Source organism: Pseudophryne corroboree, unplaced genomic scaffold (assembly GCF_028390025.1).
Source record: "Pseudophryne corroboree isolate aPseCor3 unplaced genomic scaffold, aPseCor3.hap2 scaffold_1851, whole genome shotgun sequence".
Taxonomy (NCBI): domain Eukaryota; kingdom Metazoa; phylum Chordata; class Amphibia; order Anura; family Myobatrachidae; genus Pseudophryne; species Pseudophryne corroboree.
This window is the reverse complement of record NW_026968489.1, coordinates 17501-30462: the sequence shown is the minus strand read 5'-3', so window position 1 is coordinate 30462 and position 12962 is coordinate 17501. Positions and strand designations below refer to the sequence as shown.

General features: G+C 51.5%; 1 protein-coding gene across 1 annotated transcript in view; it reads right to left on the bottom strand.

Moving 5' to 3' along the window:
• SEC23IP (SEC23 interacting protein) overlaps positions 1-12962 on the bottom strand; it is a 74961-nt gene that overhangs the window by 50824 nt on the left and 11175 nt on the right. Inside the window, exons 4-5 of the mRNA XM_063951730.1 lie at positions 4502-4643; positions 3204-3412 (exon numbers count right to left, since the gene is read on the bottom strand). Coding sequence (XP_063807800.1) covers positions 3204-3412; positions 4502-4643 — 351 coding nt within the window. The remainder of the gene's footprint in view (positions 1-3203; positions 3413-4501; positions 4644-12962) is intronic.

Below are 12962 nucleotides of genomic sequence, written 5' to 3'. Positions count from 1 at the left end.
TGATATCCATGAGAACATTTTACAGGGCAACAAATTGAAGGATTGGGGATAATTAGGAAGAGGTTGGGTCATTAAGAGTCTACCAGACAAAAAAACAAGTGTTTCCGCACCGGTATATGACTTAATCCCCGTGTGACATATTAACCATTGAGTCTATATATATTTCTCAGGGGATGTGCTACCTGCTACCTAGGAAACCTGTATTTAATCAAAAAAGAAGAAAAAGAGGTAGCATTATGGTGCACCCAGTCAAAAAGTAGCTATATGTTAGTAAATTAAAACGTAACTTTTATTATAATAGTTCAAATAAACTCCCCACCTTACTAAAAAGCGAAATATTAAAAAATATAGAAGATAGTAAGAAATGAAATATTAAAATCTGGCGCTGTGGCACCTGATATGGCTCCTATAAGTACTTAATAATCGATCCAAATATCAATATTAGTATTGTGTAGTGGTATATAGATTATCACCACTATATGTATTATGTAGTGATCCATTGATCGACACCACCACAGACTGAAACGAGAAACACTCTTCATAAATTTAATTCATATTATTATATGGTAGGAGAGTGGTTTATAAATGGGGATAGGTTTCAGAATGTGTATTTATCACTATATGATAAAATAAGATACGGTGTCTCCCCCAGACACTGTTGCGAACATTTTTTGTTGCAAAAATGTATTCTGCTGGATTCTCCACTATCAGGGAGTAGCAGACCAGGTCATTGTAACAATAATGTAACAAACAAACTGTACATTCTTGTATCCATAAGCTGCTGTGGTGCAGAACATAATCTGCAATGTAATTGTTCACGATGTCTGGATAAATTTACCTATTACACGTCTTACAATATAAACTAATGTTAGATTCCGGAGATTATATCCTTGGAATATAGAAGTGACCAAAATAATTGATTGGGATAATAGTGACTTGGCTATTTATGCTATTCTCTCTGTGCTGTTTGAATTTATAATAAGATTACAGAGTGAAAGCTCCACACGTCTCACTGAAGTGATAGTGGTATTCTTCCAGATGGATGCAAGGGATTGACATCTCATTCATATACTACCCGTGAGGTTATATTAATTTATGAATGCTCTTAATTGATCAGATATGATTACTCTTCACGGTGTATAATAAACCATGTGGTTTGGTCACCATTTTAACATGATTATATATCTGGCGTGTTGTAAGTCTTGCGCCCGTCAGTCAATAAACTCTATGAGCAATGATCAGTCACTAATATCTCCTTGTATGTTATACTAACAGTAATCTATTAGATTCACATTGATTATACTCGGTGAAAGGTGCTCGTCTGCACAGTATTGTAAGTCGTTATTATTTCACAGCCAGCTCCATGATTAAGCTACGGGCGAAATACGCATTGGAGTGAGGCGCTGACGGCCCTAGATATGTTCCTAATGTTATTGTGTAAATAATACGTGTTAATGTAATTAAAGTGATTCGATCGACGGTGCGAGTGTTAATGAAATATAACACTGCCCCCTGAACACGAGACATGTGATATTCTGAGTCTCTTTCATTGTGAGAGATTTATAGCTGTCCGAGACAACGGGCAGACCTGGACTGCTTAATGCCGTTCTATTTAGTACGACTAGTGTGAACCCAGCAGACTGCTGTTTATGTAATACACAAAGAAACACTGTCCAATTGCGGGTACAATTGCTTATGTAACTTAATATTGTTTCCCATATGAAATATATGTCATTCTCAATCCTGCTGGCTGTGAAATAATAACGACTTACAATACTGTGCAGACGAGCACCTTTCACCGATTATAATCAATGTTAATCTAATAGATTACTGTTAGTATAACATACAAGGAGATATTAGTGACTGATCATTGCTCATAGAGTTTATTGACTGACGGGCGCAAGACTTACAACACGCCAGATATATAATCATGTTAAAATGGTGACCAAACCACATGGTTTATTATACACCGTGAAGAGTAATCATATCTGATCAATTAAGAGCATTCATAAATTAATATAACCTCACGGGTAGTATATGAATGAGATGTCAATCCCTTGCATCCATCTGGAAGAATACCACTATCACTTCAGTGAGACGTGTGGAGCTTTCACTCTGTAATCTTATTATAAATTCAAACAGCACAGAGAGAATAGCATAAATAGCCAAGTCACTATTATCCCAATCAATTATTTTGGTCACTTCTATATTCCAAGGATATAATCTCCGGAATCTAACATTAGTTTATATTGTAAGACGTGTAATAGGTAAATTTATCCAGACATCGTGAACAATTACATTGCAGATTATGTTCTGCACCACAGCAGCTTATGGATACAAGAATGTACAGTTTGTTTGTTACATTATTGTTACAATGACCTGGTCTGCTACTCCCTGATAGTGGAGAATCCAGCAGAATACATTTTTGCAACAAAAAATGTTCGCAACAGTGTCTGGGGGAGACACCGTATCTTATTTTATCATATAGTGATAAATACACATTCTGAAACCTATCCCCATTTATAAACCACTCTCCTACCATATAATAATATGAATTAAATTTATGAAGAGTGTTTCTCGTTTCAGTCTGTGGTGGTGTCGATCAGTGGATCACTACATAATACATATAGTGGTGATAATCTATATACCACTACACAATACTAATATTGATATTTGGATCGATTATTAAGTACTTATAGGAGCCATGTCAGGTGCCACAGCGCCAGATTTTAATATTTCATTTCTTACTATCTTCTATATTTTTTAATATTTCGCTTTTTAGTAAGGTGGGGAGTTTATTTGAACTATTATAATAAAAGTTACGTTTTAATTTACTAACATATAGCTACTTTTTGACTGGGTGCACCATAATGCTACCTCTTTTTCTTCTTTTTCATTAAGAGTCTACCGGCAGAAAGCAAGTAATGGAACTGTACTACACAGTGAATTCCGTCGATGCAGTAGCATCATCACAGTGATTCATTTAAAACCAGAATATTTTGGTCATCTAATAGTATTAGTAGATAGATACAAATGAGAATAATATATAGTGTTACAGTCTCTTTCACTGTACCAAGGACAATGCTGTACTAGGGGGATGCAGTTATCTATATAGCGCCTACATATTATGCAGCGCAGTACAGGAAATATTCTGGGCCTCACATCAGTCCCAGCCCCGGGTTACATTACAGAGAAGATGTTACCTAGGCTGTGACCGGCCACAGAGACGCTTCCTTTAAAATCAGGGTTTCTCCTCATAAAGAGGTCATACAGCCGATTGACCTCTATAATGACCTTGTCCACAATGGTCTGACAGTAGGTGGGGCTGTTGTAGAACAGGATGTCCAGCAGGGTCTCATTGGTGAAATGACGAAGGCGACCAATACTGGGTAATGTGATCTTCTTGATATGTCTGCAAGAGATGAAGAGGCCAGCTGATACCATGTAATATTTCTTACGCACCTTAAGGGATTGGCCTTAAAAAATGCCATGTATCATCATTATCCTATTACCTGCCCTATACCTGGGCTATACACATGCTAGAGTCGCAAAATGAGCTGCATCTACCATCTCGTGATATTTTCTATTCTTCAGACCAGGTGACTCTTCCACACATATCCCTGCAGTGCCACAGAGCCTACCCCAGATATCCCAGCAGTGACACCGAGCCTACTACACCAATCACATATCCCAGCAATGCCACCAGGCCTACCCCACCAATAACACATATCCCAGCAGTGCCACCGAGCCTATGCCACCAATCACACATATCCCAGCAATGCCACCGAGCCTACGCCACCAATCACACATATCCCAGCAGTGCCACGGAGCCTACGCCACCAATCACATATATCCCAGCAGTGCCACGGAGCCTACGCCACCAATCACACATATCCCAGCAGTGCCACCAAGCCTACGCCATCAATCACACATATCCCAGCAGTGCTGAGCCTACGCCACCAATCACACATATCCCAGCAGTGCCGAGCCTATGCCACCAATCACACATATCCCAGCAGTGCCACAGAGCCTACGCCACCAATCACACATATCCCAGCAGTGCCACCGAGCCTACGCCACCAATCACACATATCCCAGCAGTGCCACCGAGCCTACGCCACCAATCACACATATCCCAGCAGTGCCACTGAGCCTACGCCACCAATCACACATATCCCAGCAGTGCCACCGAGCCTACGCCACCAATCACACATATCCCAGCAGTGCCAGCGAGCCTACCAATCACACAGCCTGCAAAATACAGGTATTGCCGCGATTCTAGCGGTTTTGCCAAATTGGTATTGCATTTTAAAGTATTGACTGTCCATAATCCTGCCGATGCCAGCACCAGCAGGATACTGTTTCCCCTATGGTCTTACTGAATGGCAGATGGTACACCAGGCCTCATGTGACATCCATACCAGAGAGGAATACGGATAAATGGGAGATATCTAACCCAACAAAATTTGCACTCCCAGTAAGCAGAGGGCAGTATACAGACCTATCAACACCGGTGGCATCTCCATGGAGGGCACTGTGCCAGCAGACGGGCAGGAACTCCACACGATGCACTTTACCCTCTTCCAGGGACTTCTTAAAATGAGTTTGCAGCAGTTTTAGAGACACCGTCCTGAAGTCATCCACTGAGCAAACAGAACGAGACAGAACTAATATTATATTACACTGAATGGAAGTTACTATGCATGCGCTGGTGTCTCCTGTGTGCGCGTGCGCTCATGTCTCCTCCTATGTGCGCTCATGTCTCCTCCTGTGTGCGCGTGCGCTCATGTCTCCTTCTGTGTGCGCTCATGTCTCCTGTGTGCGCGTGCGCTCATGTCTCCTTCTGTGTGCATGCTAGTGTCTCCTGTGTGTGCGTGCATGCTAGTGTCTCCTTCGGTGTGTGCGCTCATCCTCCTTCTGTGTGTACATGCTAGTGTCTCCTTCTGTGCATGCGCTCACGCATGCTTAGGTCTGTAGCTGCCTGTTTGTTTCTGTGCGTGTCTCTGTTGCTATGCATTTGTGTCAGTATGTTTATTTGTGTCTGCATGTGACAGGACGGTACCGTACGAAAGCACTTGCCGCTTTCGCGTCCCGTTGTCTGCGCACAGAATGGAAGGTCAAGTCACACGAGGCCTGACCACATAGGGGATTCCCGCTTACCGTCAGTAACCGCCTGTTAATGACTCCACCCACTGCGTTGTGGGCGGGTTTTTGCTGCCACCACCAAACTCCTAACCTGCCGTGGCGTTTGGAACCACGGTTCTGATCTGTATGTGCCGACGCACTGCCTTACCACACCTGTGTGGTGTTGACGAATCCCCACTAGCCACTAGCTAGGCCTCTACCGGTAGCTGGCGGAAGGCGGAGCTTGTAGACGTTAGGTGCTTCCCTGGACAGCCGGAGGACGGGGCTAAGTTTGGCCTAACCCTGTTGGTCACAAGATGAAGCAGTCTTCTTGAGGCAATGATGTTTATTTGCTCAATAACCTTTAAAAAGGCTCCTCCCTATTGCAATGGGCAACAGCATACAATCAGATGTTTTCAGCAGAATAAGATGTTACAATAGACAATCCTATGGGCCAACTGCCCTCCTTTTATCCCTCTCCAAGACCCCTTACAACAGGGGGTAAGCCCGCCCTGTGGTGCACAACCAATCAATGTTTACCCATGAGCTGTGCATGCCTTGGTCTCATGCACAGCTTACATTGTCCCCTATGGACAGTGGGGAGTGGTCGGTCTCCTTTGACTCTCCCATCTTGGAGGATCAGGATACGCCCCGGTGCCGTTCAGTCTAGGCTGGGGGGAAGTTTTCCCTCCTAAACTGACTTCCAGAAACCTGCCTGGGACCTAGACCACTGGCTGCAGCCTGGATTTGGGCTCCAGAGCTGGGCAGCCTGGCTCCCCGGTCCAGGTTTCTAGGCCACTACGGGTGATCTCCATGGCGCTCCAAGAAACCACTCAGCTTGTTTCATAGCTGAGCTGCTTCTCTTTCTCCCTGTGCCCCTTGGAAGTGTGAGGCTGGATGGGAAAGCATTCCGTTTTTGGGGAAAAGGTCTGGGAGAACCATCAGCCTGCACAGCCATGGATTCCCCCCTCCTGGGACACACAACCAAGTAAGTGCAATTTACCTTTAAATACATTACATTTAAATCACACTGTACATGTTATATATTTAAATACACTCTGAGCCTGCACAGGCTCCACATACCTAGGCACTGCAGTGCCTTACAACACACTGTACTTTCTATTATTTTTTACACAATGTCTGGTTTGTGGAATACTGTGTCCTAGTCCTGCAGCCTGGCTGCTAGGACCCTGTCTGTGCTGGCTCCCCTAGCCCTGCAGCCTGGCTGATAGGGCTCTCTCAGTGCTGGAGGTAGGGGACTGGCTTCCCCCACCCTCCAGCCTGCCTGCCTGCCACTGGGGTCCAGGGAGCTGGCTCTCCCTGTCCCCCCAGTGTGGCACTAACTTTGTGGCCTCGCCGCACGCAGCGGCGCACCCCCCTGTACCGAAGCCCGGCGGCCCGGGACACTTGTTCCGGCCGCCGTGACTCTGGCTCTGTTGCAGCGCTGAGGCGCTCATCATCCTGCTCACCCCCGCCGCTAGGGAGCCGGCTAGCCCGGTCCCCCATGAGCGGCGCCTGTGGTGGCCTCGCCGCGCAGGGAGCCGGCTAGCCCGGTCCCCTGTATGCGGCGCTGATTTCAGGTGCCCTCGCCGCAGCGTCCGGCGGGGAGCCGGGCTGCGGCGCACCCCCCCTTGCCGGCCAGCAGCCCGGGACGTCCGTCCCGGCTGCTGCGGCTGGCCACTCATGCTGGGCTGAGGCGCCGGGAGCAGAGCTCCCGGCCCCCAGCGGCGGCTCTCCCTTCTCCCCGGCGCGCACACTCCAGTGCGCCCAGGACTGCACCGACCGCTGCTCCTGGACTCCGGCGGTTAGCGGCTGCCCTCTCCCCCGGCGCGCACACTCTGCTGAGTGCGCCGGGGGCTGCCCTCCCTGCCGTGGTCTCCGGAGAGGTCCGGGACCACGGCACATTTTAAAAGTACATACATTTCCTTTTTACATTTTTCTAAACACGGCGCCTAGCGCCCACAGTTTTTTTTTCAAATCTGGCGCCAAGCGCCCATTGTATTTAAAATGGCGGCGGGCACTAGGGGTTAACCCCTTCAGTGCCGCGGCGGCCATTTTCCGCGTGGCTGGAGCCTCTCCGGCCACACTCCTCCCCCCCATTCAAGCGGGTCAACCAGGGACCCATGTCCCAACGATTTGGGTCCTGGTCCCGCAGTCCGTTGGGGGAAGGGGACGCTACCTGGGGGGTGTAGGCTCTGGCCTAGACAGTTCATCCCTAGTGTAGTGGGCCTCTCTTCGTGGGTGCACAATGTTAAATAGTCCACCTGAAGTCCAAGTTCAAGGCTCCACCACAAAAGTCTGTCCAATTTCCCCAAGGTAGGTTGCAGCCACCTAACAGGTAGGTGGTAAGTCACAACGGTGGGGGGCTAGTTACAAATAAGTGCCGCCCAAGGTGTCCCAATTGTGGCATACCCCACCTCCCACCATAGCAGTTTCCTGCTCAAACAGGCCACAGGGTGCTCCTGCCCATATGGCTCTTTCTGGCTCGGTACTGCTCCCAGTCCGTGCAGTGGCGCAATAGTTCGTAACACACAGTCCTGGTCAAGAATGTGCGCCATCAGCACTGGAGCGGGTACCCGAGCCTCCTTCAATGACTGGAATGCCAACTCGCAAGCGGGTGCAAAGTCCACTGACTTGGGAATGCCCTTCCTAGCCATCTCTGTCAAGGGGTTCACTACAGGACTAAAGTCAATGACAACATGTCCGTAGGGCCTTACAGGTTCTGAGGTCAGTACCGATCTGGGCGATGTGGGTCGGGGACAGCCTCTGGTTGCCTCCACCCCCTCTGGTTTGGGCCTACCCCTGCCTCCTCCCACATGGTGCCCCAGGCACTGCACCTCCGTCATACCTATCTGGCAACTGTCTGCCCGAACTGTCAGACCTGCCCTCCAATCCTCTTCTGTCGACCTATGACTCGGGAAACCTACCCTGTCACCTAGGCCTACTCCTTCCTCCTCGTCCGCTACCTGTGCCACAGTGATGGCGGCCAGACCACCAGCCTCTGGATCCTGTGTGGCATCCACTACAGGGAGGCTGCGTGTCTTCCCCGATCTACTGAGCACAGGCAGGGGACCTGCTATGTCCACAGCAACTTGCTGCAAGAGTTCTCCTATGGGCAGAGGCCCAGAGACAACACAACCGCTGGAGTGCCCCAGCTGCCAACGCATGGCACCAGCCTTACAGTTGGTCTGGGCGTCATCCGACATTGCAGACCAGGGTAAGCTCTGTGTCAGGCACTTCAGGGTACGGTCTGTCTCCGGGTTACTGTCCAAAGGGGTTTCGCTGGCAACCGTCACCTGTTGCGCAGGAACGTTCCCTAAGGGGACCAGTTGGACACATTCCCTATCTGGTCTATCCCCTCCCACTTTCCTGGCTACCCTGTACCTTAACCCTTCCCGCCAGGTCAAACTTCCTGCCCCAACCCTGTCGAGGCCGCTGCCAGAGTGGCGCCTCATGCCTTTCGGGGATGGGTCAGAGAGTTGAGCCTCCCTAAACTCCTGCCTGTGGCCCTTAATCTCTCCTAAATTGGGACACTCTACAGGGGGATCTAGGTGGGGACTACTAGGGTCAGTCTGGTAGGGGTCAGTCATGGAAGTCAGTGTGGTTTCTCATACTCACCGCCGGAGTTGGCAAACCACTTGGGTCAGGAGCATCATTGGGCACCCCCACAGGATCAAACGAGCTGGAACCGACATCCTCTGCGTTGCTAGTGGACGTAGGCATACCAGAGGCAAAAGGCATGCGGGGTCGATGTACTGATCTAGCCGCTGTAATCTTTTCCTCTGGGCTGGTTGATGCTGTGGTTGGCTGTGCTGGCAGTTGTCTAGCAGCTGTAGTCTTTTCCTCTGGGCTGGGCTGTGCTGGAGTAGCTGATGTCAACGTTGGTTTTGGATCTTGACTCCGGGGAATGGCGCCAACAAACGTAGTGACGATCGCACCACCCAGATCATTTCCTAGGACCACATCAGTTGGGAGACCATCCATGATGGCAACTTCTCGCAACTCTGGTCCAGCTCCCCAGTCCAGGTAGACTGGGAACCGCTTTCTCTGTTCCTTCTGCCAGGGTGACCGTGGCAGTGCGACCCTGCAATACTGCAGCAGGATCTATAAGGTGGGGGCTCACCACAGTGATTGAGGTCCCAGAGTCTCTTAGGCCTTCGCCCTGCAGGGGTCCCACGTGGACTGGCTGCAGGTGCCTCCACATGTTGTGTAGGGGCTGTTTGACCATGCAGGTGACTCTCTCCGCAGAGTGCACCTGTCTCTCGCCACACTCCATCGGACTGACTGGAGGGGGAACAGTATCTGTAGGCTCATCTCCTCTTGTCAAACAAGCGATCCGGGCTCCAGCACTCGGATTTGGGGCACGAGTCTGGGGTGCTTGGGATGCAGGACAGTTCATCCTCAGATGTCCGATTTTCCCACAGCCGTAGCACTTCTTCTCCAGTCGTGGCACCGATGATCTCTGATCAGTTGCAGGGACGCTGCGGTGCGGTTGCTGGCCAAGAGCACCCGGGTTGGAAGATGCTTGTCTTTGGGGGTGATGAGTTGAAAAGGGGGGGTCACCTTGGTGGTGCAGTCTTTTGGAGCTGGCTGCTGGCTGGGCGCTTCTGCCCCCGTGGCCGAATTGCCACATATTTGTCTGATAACTGGGCAGCCATCTTTAAGCTGGGTGGCTCCCGATCTAGCACCCACTCCTTCACTTCTGGGGCGCACCTGCGGTAGAACTGCTCCCTGCAGATCAGGTCGATCAGTGCGTCCCATGTAGTAACTTCCGAATCCTTCACCCACTTCACCACGTACTGCCGCAGCTGGTTGGCGAACTGCTCATGGGTGCTGCTAGGATTCTTGGGCAAGTCTCTGAACTTCTTCCTGTAAGACTCTGGAGTGATGAAGAATCGCTGGAGGAGGGCCTTCGCGACTTCGTCGTAGTTCCCACAGTCCTCCGTGGCCACTCCTCGATAGGCCTCCAAGGCCTCTCCATGCAGAGTGGGTACAAGGTGTCTCACCCACTCCGACTTGGGTAAATCGTGTAGTTTACAAGTCTTTTCAAAAACTTGCAAATGTCCATCAATGTCCCCATCACTGTCTGCAAACTTGGCAAACTGAATGCGTCCCGATCTGTGTACAACAGCTGACAACGGCTCCCGGGGTACCACAGCCTGTGGTGCCCGCTCATCACGCCACATCTGGATGATGATCAAGCGCTCTTGCTCCGTTGCCCTTTCCCCCAATTCCGCTAGCCGATCTGCTAGGGTATCCGGGCCGCCCCCCCTGGGACGTTGGGATCCTGGCCCTGCTAAGGATTGCTGGGAAACATTGCTGCTGTGAGAGAGGGCGGGGCTTGTGGTTCTCACCGGTTCCTTACGAAGGTCCACTGTTGGGCCGTCCTCTGCGATGCTGACGCCGTCAGTGCTTTCCACCTCCGCCCGATGAGACTCCTCCACGCTCCTGAGCGCCGCCTTCATGACGCTTCTGGACGCGTTGGAAGGGATATCCACACCCTTCTCCTGGCACACGATCTCCAGATCGCCCTTGGACATTCCGCTGAATTCCGCCATCTTGTGCGTTCTCCTGCGCTGCAGTTACTCCTCTCCTGAGTAACTCGGCTTCTCCAATCGGGTGATGAAAAGCCGCCTGGGAATATCCCACCGCTGCCACCAATTTCTGTGACAGGACGGTACCGTACGAAAGCACTTGCCGCTTTCGCTTCCCGTTGTCTGCGCACAGAATGGAAGGTCAAGTCACACGAGGCCTGACCACATAGGGGATTCCCGCTTACCGTCAGTAACCGCCTGTTACTGACTCCACCCACTGCGTTGTGGGCGGGTTTTTGCTGCCACCACCAAACTCCTAACCTGCCGTGGCATTTGGAACCACGGTTCTGCTCTGTATGTGCCGACGCACTGCCTTACCACACCTGTGTGGTGTTGACGAATCCCCACTGGCCACTTGCTAGGCCTCTACCGGTAGCTGGCGGAAGGCGGAGCTTGGAGACGTTAGGTGCTTCCCTGGACAGCCGGAGGACGGGGCTAGGTTTGGCCTAACCCTGTTGGTCACAAGATGAAGCAGTCTTCTTGAGGCAATGATGTTTATTTGCTCAATAACCTTTAAAAAGGCTCCTCCCTATTGCTAGGGGCAACAGCATACAATCAGATGTTTTCAGCAGAATAAGATGTTACAATACACAATCCTATGGGCCAACTGCCCTCCTTTTATCCCTCTCCAAGACCCCTTACCACAGGGGGTAAGCCCGCCCTGTGGTGCACAACCAATCAATGTTTACCCATGAGCTGTGCATGCCTTGGTCTCATGCACAGCTTACATTGTCCCCTATGGACAGTGGGGAGTGGTCGGTCTCCTTTGACTCTCCCATCTTGGAGGATCAGGATACGCCCCGGTGCCGTTCAGTCTAGGCTGGGGGGGGAGTTTTCCCTCCTAAACTGACTTCCAGAAACCTGCCCGGGACCTAGCCCACTGGCTGCAGCCTGGATTTGGGCTCCAGAGCTGGGCAGCCTGGCTCCCCGGTCCAGGTTTCTAGGCCACTACGGGTGATCTCCATGGAGCTTCAAGAAACCACTCAGCTTGTTTCATAGCTGAGCTGCTTCTCTTTCTCCCTGTGCCCCTTGGAAGTGTGAGGCTGGATGGGAAAGCATTCCGTTTTTGGGGAAAAGGTCTGGGAGAATCCATCAGCCTGCACAGCCATGGATTCCCCCCTCCTGGGACACACAACCAAGTAAGTGCAATTTACCTTTAAATACATTACATTTAAATCACACTGTACATGTTATACATTTAAATACACTCTGAGCCTGCACAGGCTCCACATACCTAGACACTGCAGTGCCTTACATCACACTGTACTTTCTATTATTTTTTACACAATGTCTGGTTTGTGGAATACTGTGTCCTAGTCCTGCAGCCTGGCTGCTAGGACCCTGTCTGTGCTGGCTCCCCTAGCCCTGCAGCCTGGCTGCTAGGGCTCTCTCAGTGCTGGAGGTAGGGGGCTGGCTTCCCCCACCCTCCAGCCTGCCTGCCACTGGGGTCCAGGGAGCTGGCTCTCCCTGTCCCACCAGTGTGGCACTAACTTTGTGGCCTCACCGCACGCAGCGGCGCACCCCCCTGTACCGAAGCCCGGCGGCCCGGGACACTTGTTCCGGCCGCCGTGACTCTGGCTCTGTTGCAGCGCTGAGGCGCTCATCATCCTGCTCACCCCCGCCGCTAGGGAGCCGGCTAGCCCGGTCCCCCATGAGCGGCGCCTGTGGTGGCCTCGCCGCGCAGGGAGCCGGCTAGCCCGGTCCCCTGTATGCGGCGCTTATTTCAGGTGCCCTCGCCGCAGCGTCCGGCGGGGAGCCGGGCTGCGGCGCACCCCCCCTTGCCGGCCAGCAGCCCGGGACGTCCGTCCCGGCTGCTGCGGCTGGCCACCCATGCTGGGCTGAGGCGACGGGAGCAGAGCGGCTCTACCTTCTCCCCGGCGCGCACACTCCAGTGCGCCCGGGGCTGCACCGACCTCCGCTCCCGGACTCCGGCGGTCAGCGGCTGCCCTCTCCCCCGGCGCGCACACTCTGCTGAGCGCGCCGGGGGCTGCCCTCCCTGCCGTGGTCTCCGGAGAGGTCCGGGACCACGGCACATTTTAAAAGTACATACATTTCCTTTTTACATTTTTCTAAACACGGGGTTAACCCCTCCAGTGCCGCAGCGGCCATTTTCCGCGTGGCTGGAGCCTCTCTGGCCACACTGCCGTCTAAGCTAATGAGTGAGGGAACGTCAGAGACCCCGGCCAGTACCACACATAATCCCAGACAGAGGTTAACGTTTCACAGGCAGATGGGATGAGGCTG